This window comes from Rhinolophus hipposideros, assembly GCF_964194185.1.
Source record: "Rhinolophus hipposideros genome assembly, chromosome: 17".
Classification (NCBI taxonomy): domain Eukaryota; kingdom Metazoa; phylum Chordata; class Mammalia; order Chiroptera; family Rhinolophidae; genus Rhinolophus; species Rhinolophus hipposideros.
This window is the reverse complement of record NC_138063.1, coordinates 19555356-19574995: the sequence shown is the minus strand read 5'-3', so window position 1 is coordinate 19574995 and position 19640 is coordinate 19555356. Positions and strand designations below refer to the sequence as shown.

The 19640-nt window shown below is 47.5% G+C and overlaps 1 protein-coding gene across 4 annotated transcripts in view; it reads right to left on the bottom strand.

Moving 5' to 3' along the window:
- The window catches only part of MYO5B (myosin VB), a 310561-nt gene that overhangs the window by 191606 nt on the left and 99315 nt on the right, over positions 1-19640 (bottom strand). For all 4 annotated transcript variants that reach the window (XM_081079088.1, XM_081079087.1, XM_081079089.1 and 1 more), the window contains exon 2: positions 5720-5830. In XM_081079088.1, coding sequence (XP_080935214.1) covers positions 5720-5830 — 111 coding nt within the window. The remainder of the gene's footprint in view (positions 1-5719; positions 5831-19640) is intronic.

The following is a 19640-nucleotide window of genomic DNA, read 5'->3' as shown; positions in this document are numbered from 1 at the left end:
CCTCAACTAAAGCAGCGGCTCTCAACGCTTCCCGTACGATGGACTCTCACGGGGAGCTTTATGAAAAGATACTCTGCTGTGTCCCATCCCCAACTTTGGATTTAAGTAGTCTGGCTTCTACTTAAAAAACTTTGTTGTTTTTTTTTCAAAAACTCACCAGGAGTTTCTAATGTGCAGCCAAAGGTGAGACCCATTCAACTCAAGTGCTCTGAAGCCTTGAGCTCATCACTTCCTTAGACCGCGGTTTCCCTCATTATAGGACGAGAGGACTGGTCCCCAAATCCCTAAGGGCCCTTCCAACTTTAATGGCCTAAAGCATGTCAATTAGGTCAGTGGATATAGGGGTGTTCACTTCTGTGAAATCAGGAAAGCTGTCCTACAGAGAAAACAAAGTGAAGGAAACTATCTTCCCAGATAATAGGAGGCCCCAAAGCTTGAAACCACTTACTCTCACTGTAGAACAATAGCAAGTGTGTGGCTCTAAGTTTATTTACTATGTATTGAAAGACTGTTTTACATTGTGCCCTAAGCCAGTTTTAAAAAGCACAAATATTCATCGAATACATGTTCTGCTATGTCTTATTCTGTAATAGTTCTGTGTCCTCCAGTTCCCCCAAAAGATCACGTTTCTTAAAAAGAACCTTCTTAGTCTTACCCTCCTACTCCTAGCACAGGCCTAAACTCAGAGCAGGTCCTTAATTACTTGGAAAATAAAATACTCTGTGCTTCATGTAAACTTCTTAGTTAGGAGAAAGTAAACAATTAACCCTGAAACCTCCGTGCTTATGACCACAAAGGTTCCTCTCTCACTCATGCTAGCTGCCCCAGGCCGCCTACGGAAGCTCTGCTCCCCAGGTCACTCCAATACCAACACACTGGCTCCACTTCACCAGGCAGAGGAAGAGAAGAGCACGGCAACCTCCCATCAGTTCCTTTATGCTTCTGCCAGGAAGTGATATCCATTAATTCTACCTGGCGCTCTCTCTGGACCAATGTCACCATGGGGTCCCACCTAACTGCAAGGGGGCTGCGGATCATGGTGGAGTCTTCAGATAGCATCTGTGCCATGGGAAGTGGTCCTGCTTCAGGAAGTCAGCAAGAACCTCAGAGGGAGTTGCCCAAGGGGGTTTCAAAAAATGTGTGGGGTTGGGGAGCAAAGCGAGAAGGTGCAGTGGGATAGTCAAGTACCTCGCCATGTTTCTAGTCTAAAGATTCTTGGCCTTCAACTTTTCATACTCTACATCCTATACTTGCATGTAGATCACACTCATTGTAAGTCAGACTGAAAGCTCCACCAAGGTGCACATGTACCATTTTCACCTCTGTCCAGACAGACCCTGGCACATAATAATTGCTCAATAATTGTTTTAACGAATGAATAATGAATGAATGGTGATGCAAGCAATTAAAGAAAAAGGCCATCAATTAAAACACATAACTACAAAGTCTGAATTATAAACAAACTTACAGCAGCATAAAATATAGAATCAAAGTTAATCTTTCTTTCGATTCCAATTTATTACAAGGAACACAGCTTCCGCATTCTGTTGGAATCACGCAGTCCCAGTTTAGCTTTGAACGTGCTGTTTATCAGCAATAATCAGTCCAGTGCATTTCCTCTATGGGCTTAAACCTGGGTTTCTCAACCTTGGCACTGTTTTCTTTCCTTGGGCTGCCCTGTGCGCTGTAGGGTGCTAACCAGCAGCACTCCCCTCGACTCACTAGATACCAGCAGGAAACCTCCCTCCTCCAGCGTGACACCCAAACATTACCCAGACATTGCCAAAGGTCCCTGCTGTGGGGGCAAAATCACTGCTTTGCCCATCTCTAAGGAGAAGCGGCCAGGAAAAACATCCTAACTGATGGAAAAGATTGTGAATACAGGAGGGGAACAGGTCGACGATACTAAGCAGACAGACATCCATCTGGAGAGGCCTGGTGGTCATGGCTGCCCCACAATGCGAATGTACGTAACACCACTGGTCCGTACACTTAAAAATGGTGAAGACGGTGAGTGTCAGAGGCTTGGATACGCCGAGACACGGGTGGAGCACGTTCCTCCTTTCGAAGCTCATGCGCTTGTCTGCCTCTCACTCATGAACATTAAGGCAGGCTCCTGCACACACAGTTCTCGCCATCAAGGTGGCAGCTGGACGCGGAACACAGAATTTAAAGGCAAAACCGTGGAAACTGGGGGGGGGGGGGGGGGGGGGAGCGTTCCCTGCCACTAGAGGGCAGGCGTGAGAAGTTTGTAAGCAAGGTGGGGGTGGGAGACAGAAGGTCTGCCAGGCAGAGCTCCGCCCCCGGCCAATGAGGAGGCTGCATTTGTCACCAAGGTAAGCACAGACTCAGATGCCCGATCCAGTTCCCAAAGAGTACTGTGCTCCAGGCTGGCACGTCTTGCACCCATCACAACTGTGGGGAGAAAAAAAGAATGACACTGTCCTTCTCCCCTAAGAAGTTTCCCGTCTCCTCGTTGGCTTATACAGAAAACATCTTACATTGTGCTAAGTGAAACAGGCCAGACACAAAAAGGCAGATACTGTATGAGTCCACTTTTATGAGGTATCTACAGTAACCAAACTCGGAAACAGAAGGTAGAACAGAGATTACCAGGGGCTTCAGCTGCAGGAGAAATGGGGAGTTGTTGTCCATGGTACAGAGGTTCAGTTTTGCAAGATAAAAAGAGCTCTGGAGACGGCTGGTGGGGATGGTTCGACAACAGTGTAGCAGTACAGTAGGCCGGGCGCCCTTATCCACAGAAAATACACTCCAAGACCCCCAGTGGATGCCTGAAACCACGGATAGTACTGAACTCTATCTACACTTTGTTTTCTATCCTATACATACATATCTATGATGAAGTTTAATTTATAAATTAGACACAGAAGAGATTAATAACTAATAACAGATTATAACAATATACTGTAATAAAAGTTATGTGACTGTGGTGTCTGCCTGTCTGTCTGTCTGTCTCTGATAATCGAGACAGCTACTAAGTGACTTACCAGGCAGGTAGTGTATGCGGTGTGGATACACTGGACAAAGGGATGACTCACGTCCCAGGTGGGATGGAGCAGGATGGTGCGAGATTTCATCACGCTACTCAGAACAGTACGCAATTCAAAACTTATGAACTGTTTACTTCTGGAATTTTCCATTTAATATTTTCAGACCACAGTTGACCATAAGTAACTGAAACCCTGGTAAATGAAACCACAGATAAGGGGGGGAACTACTGTACTTTATGCCACTGAACTGTGCACTTAAAGATGGTTAATGTGGTAAATTTTATGTTTTGTAAATTTTTGTAAATGTTATGTTTTACCACAATAAAAATAAATAAGCAAGCAAGCCACAGGGAAAAAGAAACATCTTAGAGGAACGCTGAGCAGCTTGACCATCTTAAACAGAGCACCCATGTTAGCACTTAGAAGCTGGGGCTTAGGAATATCATTGTTGTTCTAGAAGATAATTTATTTTCCTCCTTTGCTGCTTCAGTTAAACCTACCTATTGGGCTTCAGTGGGAGGAGCAGCGGGGTGGGGAAAGGGACGGCTGGGGTAGATTTTTCTGGCCAGCCTGGCCTTGCAAGAATGGCTTCAGAGGGAGGGATGTTCTTCAAGCATTACGCCCAGACATCTAACCTGTGTGCTCCTGCCCATGGGCCACAACTCCACTGGGTCACTCCCAGTGACCGCTCAGAGCCAGCAGTGGACAAACCGCAGCCCACGAGCAAGCTGGACACACTCACATGCTCAGAGCCCACGACTTCTGAGAGCTGCTCATGTCCAGCCCCAAGCATCCCTTCTGATTACACACTGACCAGCCATGTAGCAGCGGAGAGAGGCACGGGGGAGAGGGATTCTGGGCAGCTGCCAAAATTAGTCATGCAGGGGAGAATTCATTTTCAGCCGGGGAGGCAAGCATCTGCTCTGGTTTAGCAACACAGCAGATCATTCCTCACTATCTCCATACAACTCTTTAAAAACACCACCCACTTAAAAGATCAACTGAAATGAAATCTGCTGGAGAAGATACACCATTCGAGTGGGTGAACTAATTTCATTTTGTTGGAGGCGTGGGGTGGGAAGTTATCCAACATGGTAAACATGATTCCATCTGTTGGGAATTTTGTTTCTCACTTCAAAACCAGGAGCAGGATAGCAGTCGGCCTGCCAGGAAGGGGAAGGTGAGATGTGCACACCTTGGTGTAAACATCTGAGAGATTCACCATTCCACTTTTACCAGGTGATCCAAGCAAGATGATAAAAAACAGAAGTCAGTGGGGGGAGGATGGGCAATCTTCCCTCTCATCAATGAGATCACCACCAAGCACAGTAAGTACTATGAGAGCAAAGCTTAAGACAAGGTCCGTTTCCCAAGCAGGTCATTATCTAGAAAGACAAGACCATAAAGCCTGAAAGAAGGAGAAACGATACGACAGTAAATGATCAAAGGGTAAATGGTGTGGTACAACTTTCAGTGTTATTGCAGTTGAGAGAGAGGCAATAACCACTCCAGCCTTCCCTCCCAACAGTGCCTGCTCCACAGCCCCTTACACTGAACCCATCCCAACGCCAGTTCTTGAGTTGTTTCCTGCCACTTCTCTCCCAGTCTCCCTCAAGGCCAACCATGCACAAATGACCTCTGCCTGCATTCTCAGCCCACCGTCTGTACCCTTCTCCAATGGCTCCCACCAGGTGCACTGGCCTCCTTTCCTTTTTCCTTCAACACACCCCAATGGACACACGGGGCCTCTGGGCTTTGGCACACACAACACCTGCCTGGGACACTCTCTACTCGCAGCCCACTGCACCCTGAAGCGTCAATGGCTGGCTCCTTCCCACATCCCTCTCCTCCCTCAACACCTTCACCTTAGCAGATTCCCTCCTTTATGTCCCCTTGCTTCTGTGACTACTCCAGCTTTGCTGTACTTCTGTGTCCGTGTTCACTGCTCCCTCCAGCACCGAGCTGGTCCCCCAAATGGCAGGGCTAGTCACCCTTCTGACCCAGCACAGTGCAAGCATTCACATGTCTGTGAAACGCACAAATCAGAGAAGGGTGGTCACAGAGGCTCATGAGGAGAGAAACTGAATCAGACCCAGGAATAACAGGATTTCAGTTATTACCCTGTCTTCCTTCCCAGCGAAACCACCTGAAAGACCACCAATAAAAAAAAAATCTCACCACAGCAGCTGCCACACACTGAGTGCCTGTGTGCCAGGCTCTGTCCTAAGCACATGTCACAGAGTGACTCCTTTTACGCTCAAGGGCACCCTAGGCAAATGGCCACCCCATGTCACAGACGAAGTAACAGGCACAGAAAGACTGCAAGGGCACAGAGTTATCAATGGCAGCGCCAGGATCCCAGTGCAGGCAGGCTGGGTGCAGAGCCAGTGCCCCCACCACCACACCACGCAGTGTCTGCCGCAGCAGCTCCCTGCTCTCACCCCCCATTGATTCCTCAACCCCGTGGAGGAACAGCAGTGTTCCCTCACTCCAATGAGAAGATTCGGGTGATTCCCCAGCTGGTAACACCAATGGGCACTAATGTTACGTGCCGCCCACGGAGCAGTTTCACGGTTTAGCACTCCTATGTACACATACTATCATCAAGAACACGAAAAAGCAGCCAGGGACTCAGAAGCTCCCATGTGCAGGGAAAACTCAAGGCCACAGTGTACCCTCCAGCGCCCCCACCCCGCCCCTGCACTTACAGTTTCATCTTCCAGTCTGAGCTGGAGGCTCCTGTCGCCCTCTTCGTAGCCCTTGGTTAATTCGGCTGAGCGCCACACTTCGTCAGGGTCAGGGATCCAGACCCGTGTGTACTGAAAAATTAAAACAGAAGAAATTTAGGGACCAAATGAGGCTTTTGCGTTTCTAAATATGTGTTCCAGTCTATGAGGGGACCTCCAGAGAACTACTGAAGACATCTGGACACATTTTCCTCCCTCCTCACCTTCAAGACAAAGTGATCCAATACCATGATAACAGATAAACACGTCACAGGACTGGTGAGAGAGAGTACCCTCCAGATCCGAACAGAATATCACAGCAGATCGGTGACATTAGAATTCTACCGGAATGCCGAGCCTGCATTTGGTTTTATCCAGTCATCTCCAAAGTGGTACAAAATAAGGATGTCAGAGAGAGCGTCTAGTGTGCTGCAAACAAGCAAACAACCCACGCAAAACCCCACAAAACGGCATAGCAAATCTTCAAAGGTTAGGAAACGCTGTTCTGATACTGGGCATTCAAGGACAAAGCCATTTTCCTGCAGAAGTGAAAAAAAGTGGTCAGCAAATCGAAAGTGTATTTACGGAATCCTAAATTGTCAGCAACCTCAATTTATTTGTGCATTCTTTAAGACATAAACACATCCCCAAATCTCATTCAACCTCCCCTAGTAGCTGTGTAGACTTGCAAGGTCATTAAGCCAACCAATCCTGACGGGGGAGCCCAGCCCTGGGTACACAGCGATGACCGCGAGGGGGACTCGGGACCTCAGCCCTGAGTGCACATTAGGATCCCCTGGGAGCTTTGAAAAGCCAGGTCTGGGCTCCACCTCAGACCTGCTCAGTCAGAACCTGAGGTGACACAATAGCTCCCAAGGTGAGTGCAACACACAGCGAGGAAGAACCAGGTCTGAAGCACGAACGGCAGCAGCCGGCACCACCAGCTGTCACACCGGGCATCACTTCACTCCTTCCATCGGTCGGACAAGTTTCTGAAGTTGTGTTTCAGAGCGATGCCATTGCCACAGGGCCTGTTTGTTTTAGCAGCTATCTGCGTGCACATGCAGACCATGCATGTGGATTCATGACCATGGTCTCAGCAAACCTGAAACTAATGGCTCGTGTGAACAGAAGCCAGCCAGAATGTGTGCTGGGGTCAGGGAACCCCCTCCTGCGTGGGGGGGGCAGTGCCAGGCCCAGTCAGTGGCTTGGACACATGCTTTATTTTGGTCCCCCTTTTACGGTGTTTTCCTCAAGGTCTTCAATGGCCTTTTGTAGAGCCAGCCCCTGCTCCACTTGTCTCTAATTCAGTACTGAGCAGGGAAAGTCATGAGGCTAAGGACTAATGAACACTAATGAACAACACTAATGAACGGAAAGCAACTGCCCGTTTGCCTCCCTGACACCCGTGCTCAGGAGACAAAGCCAGAGTCGTTTGTTTGGGGCATTATAAAGAATCACATGCACAGAATCTTCTCTCTGCCTGAGCCTGCCTTACGGCCAGACATTACGGTAGCTCTAGAGGAAGATATTATATGAGCTTTACAGTATGTGAGACCTTTGAAGAAAGACGTTAAGAATGTTCTGAGGTATCTCCAGGGGAAACTTGGAGTGTTTGCCGTCCTCAGCAGTCAGCATTTCTTCTCCCCTCAGGTGTTCTGACCTCCCACCATCATTTACACCCACCACCCACTCAGCTGCAGTGACTTATCAGACCCTGTCCCCAAGCTTCAGGACAGGGACCTTGCCTTAGCCTTGCTCAAGCTCCCATTCCTCTGGGTTATGCTCCGGGACTTCCCAGCCAATCAGAGGGAGCACAACACACCCAAGAAATTTTACTCAAACCAGAGTCTCCACTCAGTGTAAACTGTGTCAGGAATGGCTCAAGACACAGAGCGACAAGTGACCGAGAGAAGAATGGGGGACATCCCAACACAAACTGGGGGGAGGTGACGATGTGTGGACGCTGTCAAGCCCACCCAGGGACTCCTCTGGCCTTAACCCCTTATGTCACTCACCAAACAGTCAACTGCACCCAGCACTGGGGACTCCCTGCCTGGCTTTACCTGTTTGTTACTCTAGGAGGGTCCAGTTATCTTTCTAGTTATACAAATCTCTTCTAAACAGCTGGTAGGCAGAAAATTGTCTTCTATATTTTCCCATACCCACAGAACTCATCACTGCACGAGGGACATAAGGGGACCCTGATGATACTTTAGCTCTTCGCTACATCCAGTAAGGACCTCAGGCGCAGCGTCACCTAGGGGCTTGTAGGAGACACAGCCTTGCAGCCGGCGCCCACAGCCGCTGAATCCGAACCTGCACACCTGAGAACCTGCTGCGCCGTACGATCTCGCACTTCCCGGCCCTCACACACAGGTGGGCAAACCACGGCCCTGGGCCACCGCGGGTGTGCCACCTGTGTCTGCACAGCCCATGAGTTAAGAATGGTCTTTACATTTTCAAACGGCTGAAAAATCTTCCCAAGAATGATATTCACTCGATAACACATGAAAATATCTGAAAGTCACACGCCGGTGTCCATAAAGTTTTACTGGAACACAACCACACATTTCATTGACAGACTGTCTATGGTTTCCTCCGCACTTCAGTGACAAGAGCTGTGTACTTGGGACATTGACCCTGTGGCCTGAAAGCCTAAAAGATTTCCTATATGACCTTTGAAAGAAAAGGTTTCCTGCCACTACTTTGTACATGCCATACCCGCGGCCTGCAAGGCCCTTCCCCATTTGTAACTATGGGCAGAGTCTAAGTGCCAGCTCTGTCACCTCACTGAACCCCTCCGTCCCTGCACCCTACAGAACCAGTCCCAACTCCGAGCGGCCCCAGCGGATTCTCCTGTGGGTAACTTTCTTCATGGTTTGACAGTCATTTCTTCCATGTCACTTTCATCTCACGACTTCAGGATCTTTCAGACACACTACAGGGCATCTTCGCACCCCTGGCATGTGGAAGATGCTCAGTAAGTGTTCGCTGAGACAGGAGTCAGCAGGGAGAGAGTGTGTGCATTTATGGGGCACCTGCTTTATAGAAAAAACACTGTGATAAGCGCTGTGTAAGCGAGTACAAACATGGAGATCTATCCCCTAACCTTAAGGAACATACAATCTAGTTGGGTAAACAATTCACATAAAAATATATCTACTCTGTGGGGGCAGGCAAGACAAGAGAAGGGAGAGCAACAACAGTAAACACCAATTTAGGAATTAGCTGGTAACTTTCTAAAGGACAGTGTATATTACAGGTCTGATCAAGGAAGCTTTAGACTCAAATCCAGTAAACATATGAGCACCTAACGTGTCCACTCTGTGCCAGATACTGCCACGTGTCCTCCATCTCCACAATAAAGAAATGTGGGTATGATTGAGATTATAGTGGTTCATTGTTAGTCCAGAATAAATTAAACCCTGCGTTGTACCCATGCCAATGGGTGACATCTGCTGGCAGGCATCCCCTCAGCTTCCTGCCTCCCCACCTTCATCTTACCTCATGGATTCGCAGCTTCATGTGCCTGTGCCTTACTGGGCAGAGCTGTTTACCCACCATCACGCGCACCACATTTGATGAGCGATTTATAGGACTTCCAAGGGCAATTTTAACCATAATCAAATTTTGCTTTTCATGTTGCCTCTTCGAACAACCCCTCATGGCCCCTGCCACCCCCCCAGACCCACCCACCCAAGGAAGATGCACTGACTCTAAGCCAGTACAAGGTGGGACATGATCGGTGCCAAGTAAACAGCCCAGAGAACAGACGAAGGGAGTCAGCACCATAGTAGCCAGCAAAGACGTGAGGGAGGAAGACAGAAGTGACGGGAGCAGTGAAGATGGAAAAGACCTGGAGGGGAAGGGGTTCCGTCAGGGTACTGAAACTGTCTTGCAACTAGATAGAGGTGGTGGATACACAATACTGTTAAGTGCCCCTGAGCAGATCACTTTAGTTAATTCTATGTTATGTGAATTTCACCTCAATTTTTTTATAAAGTGGCTGTAGATGAGGCACATGGCGTCCTGCTCATGCTCTCCCAGCATGGCTTCTCACGGTTAAGTCTCTGCGAAAGCAGTAACATAAAATATATTCTTTTAATGAACAGAAAGCCATCATTTCTATGAGCCAGGTAGTACTGCTCTAGAACCAAGATCCTTTGCGGCCTCTTAATTTTCTCATCTTCAAGGAATTCCTTCAAACAAAGCTGACCTGTAGCAGCTTTCCTGGAGGCAGCAGGCTGTAGGCAAGACCAGCTCACTCACATAACCCAATTATAGTCCTATGCCATTTGTCACTACTCTGTTTTAACAATGCTTAAGGTCATCCTACCAAAGTAAACAAAATAATAATCTGACTTAATTGTCAAGGAAAAAAATTGTGGTTTTCCTTTTGGAAAGAGCCCTGTGTATTGACTGGCAAAGGCAGATGCCTTCATGAACTGAAATGAATTCGTACCCAGAGCTCTCCTGCTCCTGTTTCTTCGTCTCTGCAGGGCCAGCAGAGGCAGCTCTCAGACCCACAGCTGGAGGGAGAGGCCGCCCACGGCCACAGTGCACAACCCCGGCCACACTCACCAGAACCCCCTGGGGAGCTTTTCCAGCTTCCCATGCCAGGCAACCCCTCAGGACCATTACATCAATCTCTGGGGTGGGAACCAGGCAGTGTTTTTCAAGCTCCCCAGCTGTAGCCAATGTGTGAGAACTCGGTGTCTGTGTGGTCTGATGCAGTAACTGTGATTTGCTGGGCACCACAGCCCCTCATGTGCCCAGAGGCCTCTCCCCACCAGCCTGTGGTGGAACAAATCCCAGCAGTGGATTCCTTCTGCTGAGCTAAAGCACTACCTCCAGAAAGCCCCTGCTGAAATGTAAACACAGTACCGAGAAAAGAGAGCATTGACTCATCCACACTAAGTATCATGCAGTAGAGAGCTGCGGTCTCGTGTGAGGGCTCCAGCGCTAGGCAGGCTAAGAATGCCAGCACCCCTTATGAGCTTGGGTAAAGTAACCCCTCACTTGTATAATGGGGGTCAAGGTCAGACCCGCCTCATGAGACATCCCAAGACCGAAATGAGATCCCAGTGTCAGTACTGTGAGCGCCAGCAATAGTGATGACGAATACGGTGATGGTCCTATATACTTTAGTCTAGAAGGCAGGAGCCCGATGGGCCCTCGCACAGCATTAGAGGTGGGGATGGGCAGTAACAAGCCTCAGGTGCTCCACGGTACTGGCATGGCCTGCAAGTGAGTACAAGTAGCCATGCCGAGCCTTAGAATCAATCCCTGGATGGAGCCTCTTCAACTCCAAAACCCTGAGAGAAGTGACTCAGTGATTCTCAATGCTGGCTGGTATTTAAGAATTATCTAAAGATCTAAAAAAAAAAAAAAAAACCCCACCCATGTTGGGAGTAGGTCCCAAACACTGTGGTTTTTGTTTTGGTTTTTTCGAAGCTTCCCAAGTAACGACCATACCATCGGAGTTAAAACCACTATTTCAGAGGGAGCCTCAGAACCAAAGCCAACTTCAGGGAAAAGAACACAGGGACGCCGGACACATTCCCTCCCTGAAATTATGAATCATGCCACCTCTATAACCTTACGCTAATGTGAGTAATTTCAAGTACTTTAATCGCTTCATCTTAATTTTAAAGCGAGGTAAGATCAGTAGGGTTATCACTAATATTTCATAGGGGGTAAATTATGGGTAAAAAGTACTAATTTGCCCGAGTTCACAGTGAATAGCTGCGTTTAGAGCAGAACCAGAGAAAAGACCTCGAAGTGTCCTACTGTCCCCCTCATGGAGAAAAAATGCCATTCTTTCTTACAGCAAGCCCAGGTCCTACTGAGTATGTATTTTATACAATATATCCTTGTAATTAGACATGAAAGGAAAGCACAAACACCCATTTTACAATGACATCCCAAGTGAGGCCACCAGGTACCGTGTTTCCCCGAAAATAAGCCCTAGCATGACTTTTCAGGATGACATCCCCTGAACATAAGCCCTAATGCATCTTTTAGAGCAAAAACTAATCTAAGACCCGATCTAATTCTTGGGGAAACACGGTAGTTAGAGGTATGAATCCGGCAGTCTGAGCACGGTCTGGGAATGGACAAGCGGCGACCCCACAGCCTAACCTCGTGGCTGCCTGGGTCAAGTGCTTGTCCATTCCTGTGTTTAGGGGCCAAGGAACAGGAACCCTGGCTTGTTCGTGGCTGGACCCCCTCACACCAACATGATGCCATGGATTAGTGGGCATTTCCACTCTGCTCTGCAATTAAAATTAGGGCTCTGGGTAGGGGTGGGAACAGAGTTTTTTTGTGTGTTTTTTTTTTTTTTTTTGATAAGATAATGTAGTCAATAGCCTTTGCTCGGGACATGAATTTTGTTCTAGAACTCACTGGGGAACATGCAAGACTGAGTTGATTAGCTTCCAAATTGAAAGGTGCACAGAAACTACCCAATTTCTCCAACTGGGACCAGTCAGCTCTATTGTATCACAGAGAACAATGTCAACAGACAGAAGTCACCAGCATTGAACTGACCCGCCAGCTGTGGGTCTCAGGGGAAAACATAATTGTTAAAAGGCAGGGAGGTCAGACCAGGAACTCAGCTGCTGCCAAAGGCAGAAGGATCACACCCAGCAAAAGAATAGCAAGCAGCTCCCCGCAGAGAGCAGAGCGAGCTGAGAACCACAGTGCTAAGAGATTTAAACACGCCAAGCCAAAAACCTTGTACCACTCGTTTTAAAAAATGGTGATACAGCGCAGTTTGTTAGTGAGGTTAGGAAAACACATTGAAATACTACTCAAAAATGTCATAACTGATGTCCTCTGCTTGGTGTAAATGTGTCCATTTTGAAGCTTCTCCTGTTAAAGCAATACTTCGAGGAAGGGGAAGAAAATGGAAAAAAACAAAACAAAAAAATACTTCCAAACCAAGAGTTTTATTTTAGCACCATCTCAAGAGCAGTTTCCCCCACGGCTTGGTACCTGCGCTGTTGCAGGAACTATGAAAACCCTTATCTAACTGCTCTTGCAGTGGGAAGTGGGTCATATTTCATTCTTTTGCAAAGTGCGAGTCTGGAGGACCACAGCAGGCTTTTTAACCCCATCTGAGCAGACCCTCCCACATTCCTCACCACATCTGAGGTCTGAAGAGCACATTTCACCACCCGACACCAACTACATCCTGAAGGCCGAGGCGGTAATTCGTCCCCCAGATTCGTGGACCAGAGTGGAGAACATCCCCGCCAGTGCTGCTGGGCATGTTCCTACTTGGCTCCTGAGCTCCCATGATGAGCCCGGGAGCAGAGGGTGGGATCCAGGTGTGGGGTGCCAGCCTCCTCTCCCATCTCAGGCTAGCTTCCTCATCTGTAAAGCGGGGAAGTGTCGTCCACATTGGAGGTGCTGTTAAGATTACATGCTGCATATAAAACATTCAGCATGGCATCTGGCACAAAGTACGTGCTCAGTAGTTACTGTTCCCGTGGCAGGAGCTTGGGCCCTGGAAGTGAAGGAGGCATGGAGGACTCCCGGTAGGAGGGCAGAAATAACCCCAACAGAACCATGTGCGTAGGAAACGTCAAGGCAACCGAAGCTCCTCCCTTCCAATTTACTCCCAGAGCTACTTAACCTCTCCGCCCCCAGCAGCAAGTCCAACTTCCTGGTTCCCCTCTTCACTCCTCCCATTAAAGGCTTCCTGGACCAGTGATGCCGTCTCTTTTCCCTAAATGCTTTTCACTGGGAAGCTGCCTGTAACTCAGGGCCGTGGGGAATTATGTGTTATGTTGTTACGAGGTCTGACAATTAAGTTCACAAACTTGTTGCAATGATGTTGCTAAACTTTTTTTTTTTTTAAGTTGGGGAACAGTGTTTTTCCAGGACCCATCAGCTCCATGTCAAGTCGTTGTTTTCAATCTAGTTGTGGAGGGTGCAGCTCACTGGCCCATGTGGGAATCAAACCGGCGACCTTGGTGTTATGAGCACCGCGCTCTAACCACTGAGCAAACCAGCCGCCCTAACCTTTTTATTTTTGATATCAGAAGGATTATTCTTTATGAATTTGTACCAAGTGGACAAACAGTTAACCAAGTTTACTATTTGGAAGTGCTGAAAATGCTGCGTGAAAAAGTTAGACGACCTGAACTTTTCGCCAGCAATTCATGGCTCTTGCATCACGACAATGCACCAGCTCACACGGCACTGTCTGTGAGGGAGTTTTTAGCCAGGAAACAAATAACTGGATTGGAACACGTTCCCTACTCACCTGATCTGGCCCCCAATGATTTATTTCTTTACCCGAAAATAAAGGAAATATTGAAAGGAAGACATTTTGATGACTTCCAGGACATTAAGGGTAATACGACCACAGCTCTGATGGCCATTCCAGAAAAAGTTCCAAAATTGCTTTGTAGGGTGAACTAAGCACTGGCGTTGGTGCATAGCTTCCCAAGGGGAGTACTTCGAAGGTGACCATAGTGATATTCAGCAGTGAGGCATGCAGCACTTTTTTTAGGATGAGTTCACGAACTTAATTGTCCGACCTCGTACCTTACATGTATACATACCTATACACATATATGAAATATACTATTTATCCATAACTAACTGAAAAACCATGTATAATTTCTGGGCCAATCAGGAAGATTCCTGAAGCCCAACCCAGCTCTCTCCATACTTGCTCCGTGTTCTCTCGTAGTAGATAATGGAGAACCAAGCTATGCCAAATGGTGGGGAAGAACTGTAACTCAATACACCGAGATTGGGAGAGCAAAAAGTCACTCTCCATCCCTGGGGTAAAGGAGGAGAGAAAAAAGAGAAGCCTCATTGAACATATTAAATGCAGTTAAATAGGAAAGTTATAATAAAACTCAGTATTTCCCATCACTTAAATGGAACAAACGTCCCATGTGCCAAAGGCAGATCCAGCTACACATTTCTGGCACTGGCCATCACAATCACAGTTCTGGCATTTGCTATCCTTACACGCTGTATGTCATCTCAACCCAGGCTTCTAAAATCCCACTCTTTCTGATATCTTATTACATCACCTGTCACAGTTCCGTCTTGATCCACATTCTGTATTTGTGTTTGAAATGAATAGCGTCTCCATGTGGCTGTTCAAGGCAAGACTGACCTGTTAATTGCCCTGCAGACATTGTCGGGAGAGTGAGCAGTATGTCCTCGAGTGACAAAGTGACAAGACGGGAAGTGCTTGGTGTTCAGGGAGCACTGCAGAGTCATTTTATCCAGCAGGTTTATCCAGCAGTGCATTTGTTGATGATGGGAGCTTCAGTGATACCCGAGGCTTAGAAACAGCTGAAATAGCCCTGTGTTGATGAAGTTTGGGAAAGACCCCTGAAAGCCCCCCATTTACACAGGTCTGTAACAATGGCAAGTCAGTTTTGTATGGCTACAACGCTAAAGAAGCTACAAAAGTACGATTCACTCAAAGCTAGTACATTTCATGCAGCTAAAGACACGCCTGGGTCCTATCAAGAAGCTAAAGCTTTGTTGAAATCCTACTTCCAGCAACGTGACTACAGCTCCTGGACCATGAATTCTCTCTGTACAGAGCAATTTCGTGTATGAAGTAAGCGATCCACAGGCATGTTACAAATCTTTTAGTCATTTAGTACAGTTTTTCAGAGCATACCATCTTCATTTCCACCTAAGATCTCTGAAATACCCCAGCTTTTTAAATCCATATATGATTCCATCAGTGGATAATTGTTTTCCTCTGTTGTCCTGTAGGTATATACTCCTGATCCCTACAATCAAGGACTAGTATATTGCTTTCCCCCAAGGAAACAATCTTAACAGTTTACGATCACCATTGCACTTATTAGAAAGTCACAGTCTTAGAAATATTCACCAAGACAAAGTCTGTTTGCTTCCATTTTAAAATTTAAAACCTGTTCGACTACGTGACCTCTCTAAGCAACCAAAGCCCGCACTGCCTGAAGTCAGTTCCGGCTAAGCGATCTTCCACAAACACTATTTCACTGATCAAAGATCAGTAATGGAAAGAATGCATAGGGCCACCACTCTTGTCTAAGGAAAATTTGGGGGTAAACTGCCCCTTGCATCTGGTCACATAGATACACACTGGTTTTTCTCTTCCTTTGTCTCCACCTATCTTAGAACTTCAACACCTCACACACTTGCGTTTGGGACTCAAGCCAGCTCTCAATCTTCCTTTCACAGCATAAAGCACACCTCCTTCCTTCCCCCAGGATTCAGACACTTCCTTGACACTGATGCAATACATATTCTACTGCTGCATGTCCCCGTTAGGTTACAAGGTACACCGACTGGAACACGGCCTTCACTCCTTCCTCCCTAAGTATTTCCTGAACACCTACCACATGACAGGCACTGTGCGCAGTGCTGGAAGACAGAGAAAAGAAAATGGGATGGCAGACCACACCAGGTAGTTAATCTCCTGCAAAGGTCGTAACGGCGTGGACAGTGCAGAAATTCACTGCACACAACAGGAGACCTAACCTAGTCTGAATCATCAGGAAAGGCTTTGCTGAAAAAGCAAGATTCAAGCTGAAACCTAGGCAGACCAGGAGTTGGCGAGGCACGGTAGGGAGGGAAGATGTTCTAGGCTGAGAGGTGATCTGTGTGACAAGCCTGGGGCTGGAAGGAGTAGTGCTCGCTGAGGAACAGAAAGGCCAGTATGGGTGGGACTGAGTGTGGGGGAAAGGGCTCAAAATCACACTGCAGGAGCCACGTGACCGTTTTTTTTTTTATATCGTTCCATGGCCAATGGGAAAATATGCATGGGTTTTAAACATGGGACAAGGTCAAAACTACATAATTAAAAGATCAGTACTCATAGATTGATGTGTAAGGAAAAAGACTCCTCAATATGCGAGTTTAGTTACATCTTTCCCTGGGCATGCTCCCGGTCCTTAACCTCTAGCATCACATAGCACAATGGAAACAAAATCAAGAATATCGTTTGTCCTGCCCCTATCCTAAAATAACCTATCTTTGAAATTCTGCCCCTAAATATTCCTCATTTCCTCGGGACTTTATCATTCCAGACTACTCACCGCCACTCCCACCACACTTCTTTGTGGCATGCTTACACAGCTTTTGAATCCTCTTTATTCATGTATTACTTTATTTTACCCTCAACCAAGTTCCCCACTTTTTCCCCACTGTATTTTGCCAGGTGGAGCTTACCTGGCATTTCAGTGAGTTGAGTGGAAATATTTAACGCTAAGAATAAAGAGGGAAAGTCCAATCTTGGTACATTGGAACACAGGACAGTAATAGCACGGAAAATTCTGAGACCTTGGGGAAAAGGAAAAAACTGTCCCAGAACTAACACACATACTCTGAGTAGCAGCCATGAAACTGATTGTGACTATAGAGCTAAGAAGTCACATGGGCGTCTGCTGCTTAAATTACCATTAACCAGAGACCTTAAAATGATGCCTCTGATTTCATACAAGTGTGGAGAAGAATTACTGAGCAGCCATTCTCAATAATGCGTCCTTCCTGTTTGGAAGTGAATCATTCTTCAGAGAGTTCTACCCAGTGTTAATATCAAACAAATCTGCTGTCAGATCGCCATAGACTCTCCGCGATGACCACGGCTAACTCGTCTCCTCTGTGCCAGACGACCGACCGTGCTGTAGCCAGACTCAGATGTGGTTTTATACTGAAATGCCGCTCCGCGTCCAGGTGAAAAGTGGGCCTGCAATTTGAAAGAATTGCTGACCTGACCTTCTATGTTACTAAACAGAAAAGATTTTAGGGGAGTTTTTAACACAGAGGGCAGGACAGATACAGGCGGTGTGACACACACCTTTGACGGGCTCTATCCTGAAGGATGGGGCGAGGAGGGAAAGCATTCAGCTCAATGAGAAAAGCTGAAATGAGAGAATGCGAGTTCATCGTCTCAACCTAAAACTTCCCTCCCCCCAATAGTTCTCATGAAAAACCACTGGGGGAAGGCGTATGAAACAAATGAGGGCTCACTGGTGCTTCCTGTTGAAATTGTACATGGGTAACCCATTGCTGGAGCTACTGTTGCATGTGGAAGTGGAAAGCCTTTGCCTGCTGCCTCTTCAACTCACCTGAGCAGCATTAACACAGCGCCAGGTACGGGGCACTTCCCGGCAAGGCTGCTATTCAGGGTCCGAATTATCATGGCTACTCTTAGTAACAGTGACTCATGAGGGAAGGTGACAAAGCAGCAGTCAGTCTTGCTGAAGCTATTTTCCTCACCAAGTAAACTACAAGCACATTCTAGAGAAGTTATACATACACTTTTAAACTAGTAACATTTTAAATCCACAGGAGCCCCCAAACTCTGAGGCAACCTGAGTAAGTCACATACCCCAACAAAATTCTCACTTTCATACAAATGCCTTACAGGCTAGGTCACCAACAAGCTTTTGGCAAATGCATTCGCAGATTAATGGTGGGTATGGAAACAGGTGCATATAGCGGGTCTTAAAATAGGCACACAGGCAAAGTGTTCAATCATCCAGGTTTCTGGACAAAGCCTGAGTAACAGTGTATACTTTCCAGTACCATTTAGGTGTTAAAATAGGGACACACCCAGGTCTACAGCTCCAGCCTTCCCCCTGGTCCCCCCGCCACGTCCCTGGTTCCTGGAGACCCAGCACAGCATAGATGAAAGGCTGGGGAAATGTCACAATAGCACCTCTAACAAAGGTTAGTGATCCAGCCAGGCCCTGCCTTAAACTAAACACGGACAAAAAGAAAGAAATGCAATCACCGTGTTAGACACAGGCTGAGTCCCATTTACTCTTTCCAAGATGACTGAGACCATGAAGCTGGAAAGGACCAGCAAAAGGCAACTGCATCTTGGCGCGGAAGGTGTGTTGGTCTGACAGGCAGGTTACGGAGGGGCACAGACCTCCCTTGGCATTAATCCCAGAACTGCCTTGGGAAATCATTCCAATTCCCCAGCCTTTGGTTTTCCCAGTGAGGAGGCCGAACTACAAGAAGCTCTAACCACGTCTGCGTTTATCATTCAATCACTTCCTGGTTTCCCAGCAAGAGGGCTGCCTACGGTAACACTTTTAACGCTGAGCTCCAGGACACCCATGCACAGATCATGGTTGGTGGCTCACCAGAAAGGCCTCTCTCTGATCAGAGACTGTAGGGGCCCATCGGTTCAGCGCTTTGCTTTCAGGTGAACGAGGTTTTTTCCTTATCTAGTAGGTGAGGAAAACAGTGTCTAGCCCAAGAGCACTGTTCTCTCGAGTTAAAAAGTGCCCTGACGACCAGTAGGGAATGGGTGCAACAAGAAAAGCTCCCTGGTAAGAAATAATCATTAGATGCTGAAAACAGAGCGCGTGTTGGCCCTCCCCTCTCCTGCTGTCCCCACCATCTGCGTGTGTTGAACACGGCATCTTTATATTTTGGTTAACGCTTAGCTCTGAAGTCTGTTTGCACTGCTGACAGCTGAATGAGGAATAGCACCATGTGATGACAGAGTCCCACCCCTCACAGCTGAGACGTTAATCACCAAAACGCCAGCAAATGTCGCCCTGCCAAGTGCCAATATCCCATCCCCACCGCCAAGGGCTTCCCACGAGCTCAGTGCCGTCCGGCCTCGTCGTCCACTAGCCCACAGCTGGCCAGGCACACTGTCCACTGCTCCTCCGTATTGTACAGAGGACTGTTCGTTCAGAAAGCGTATGGCAGTTTTCAAAAGGCTTTCACAAACATGAAGTCCCAGACTTCCCTGCGTAGGAAGCACAGGTGTTCTTAGAAGCATTTTACACATGAAAGACACTGAGACCCAGTGTCTTGGCCAACTCATGCCCCTGAAAAAGAACAGACCCCAAAACAGAGCTGACTCCCCAGCCGGTGCTCCGCGCACCCCTCCAAGTCCTCCTGG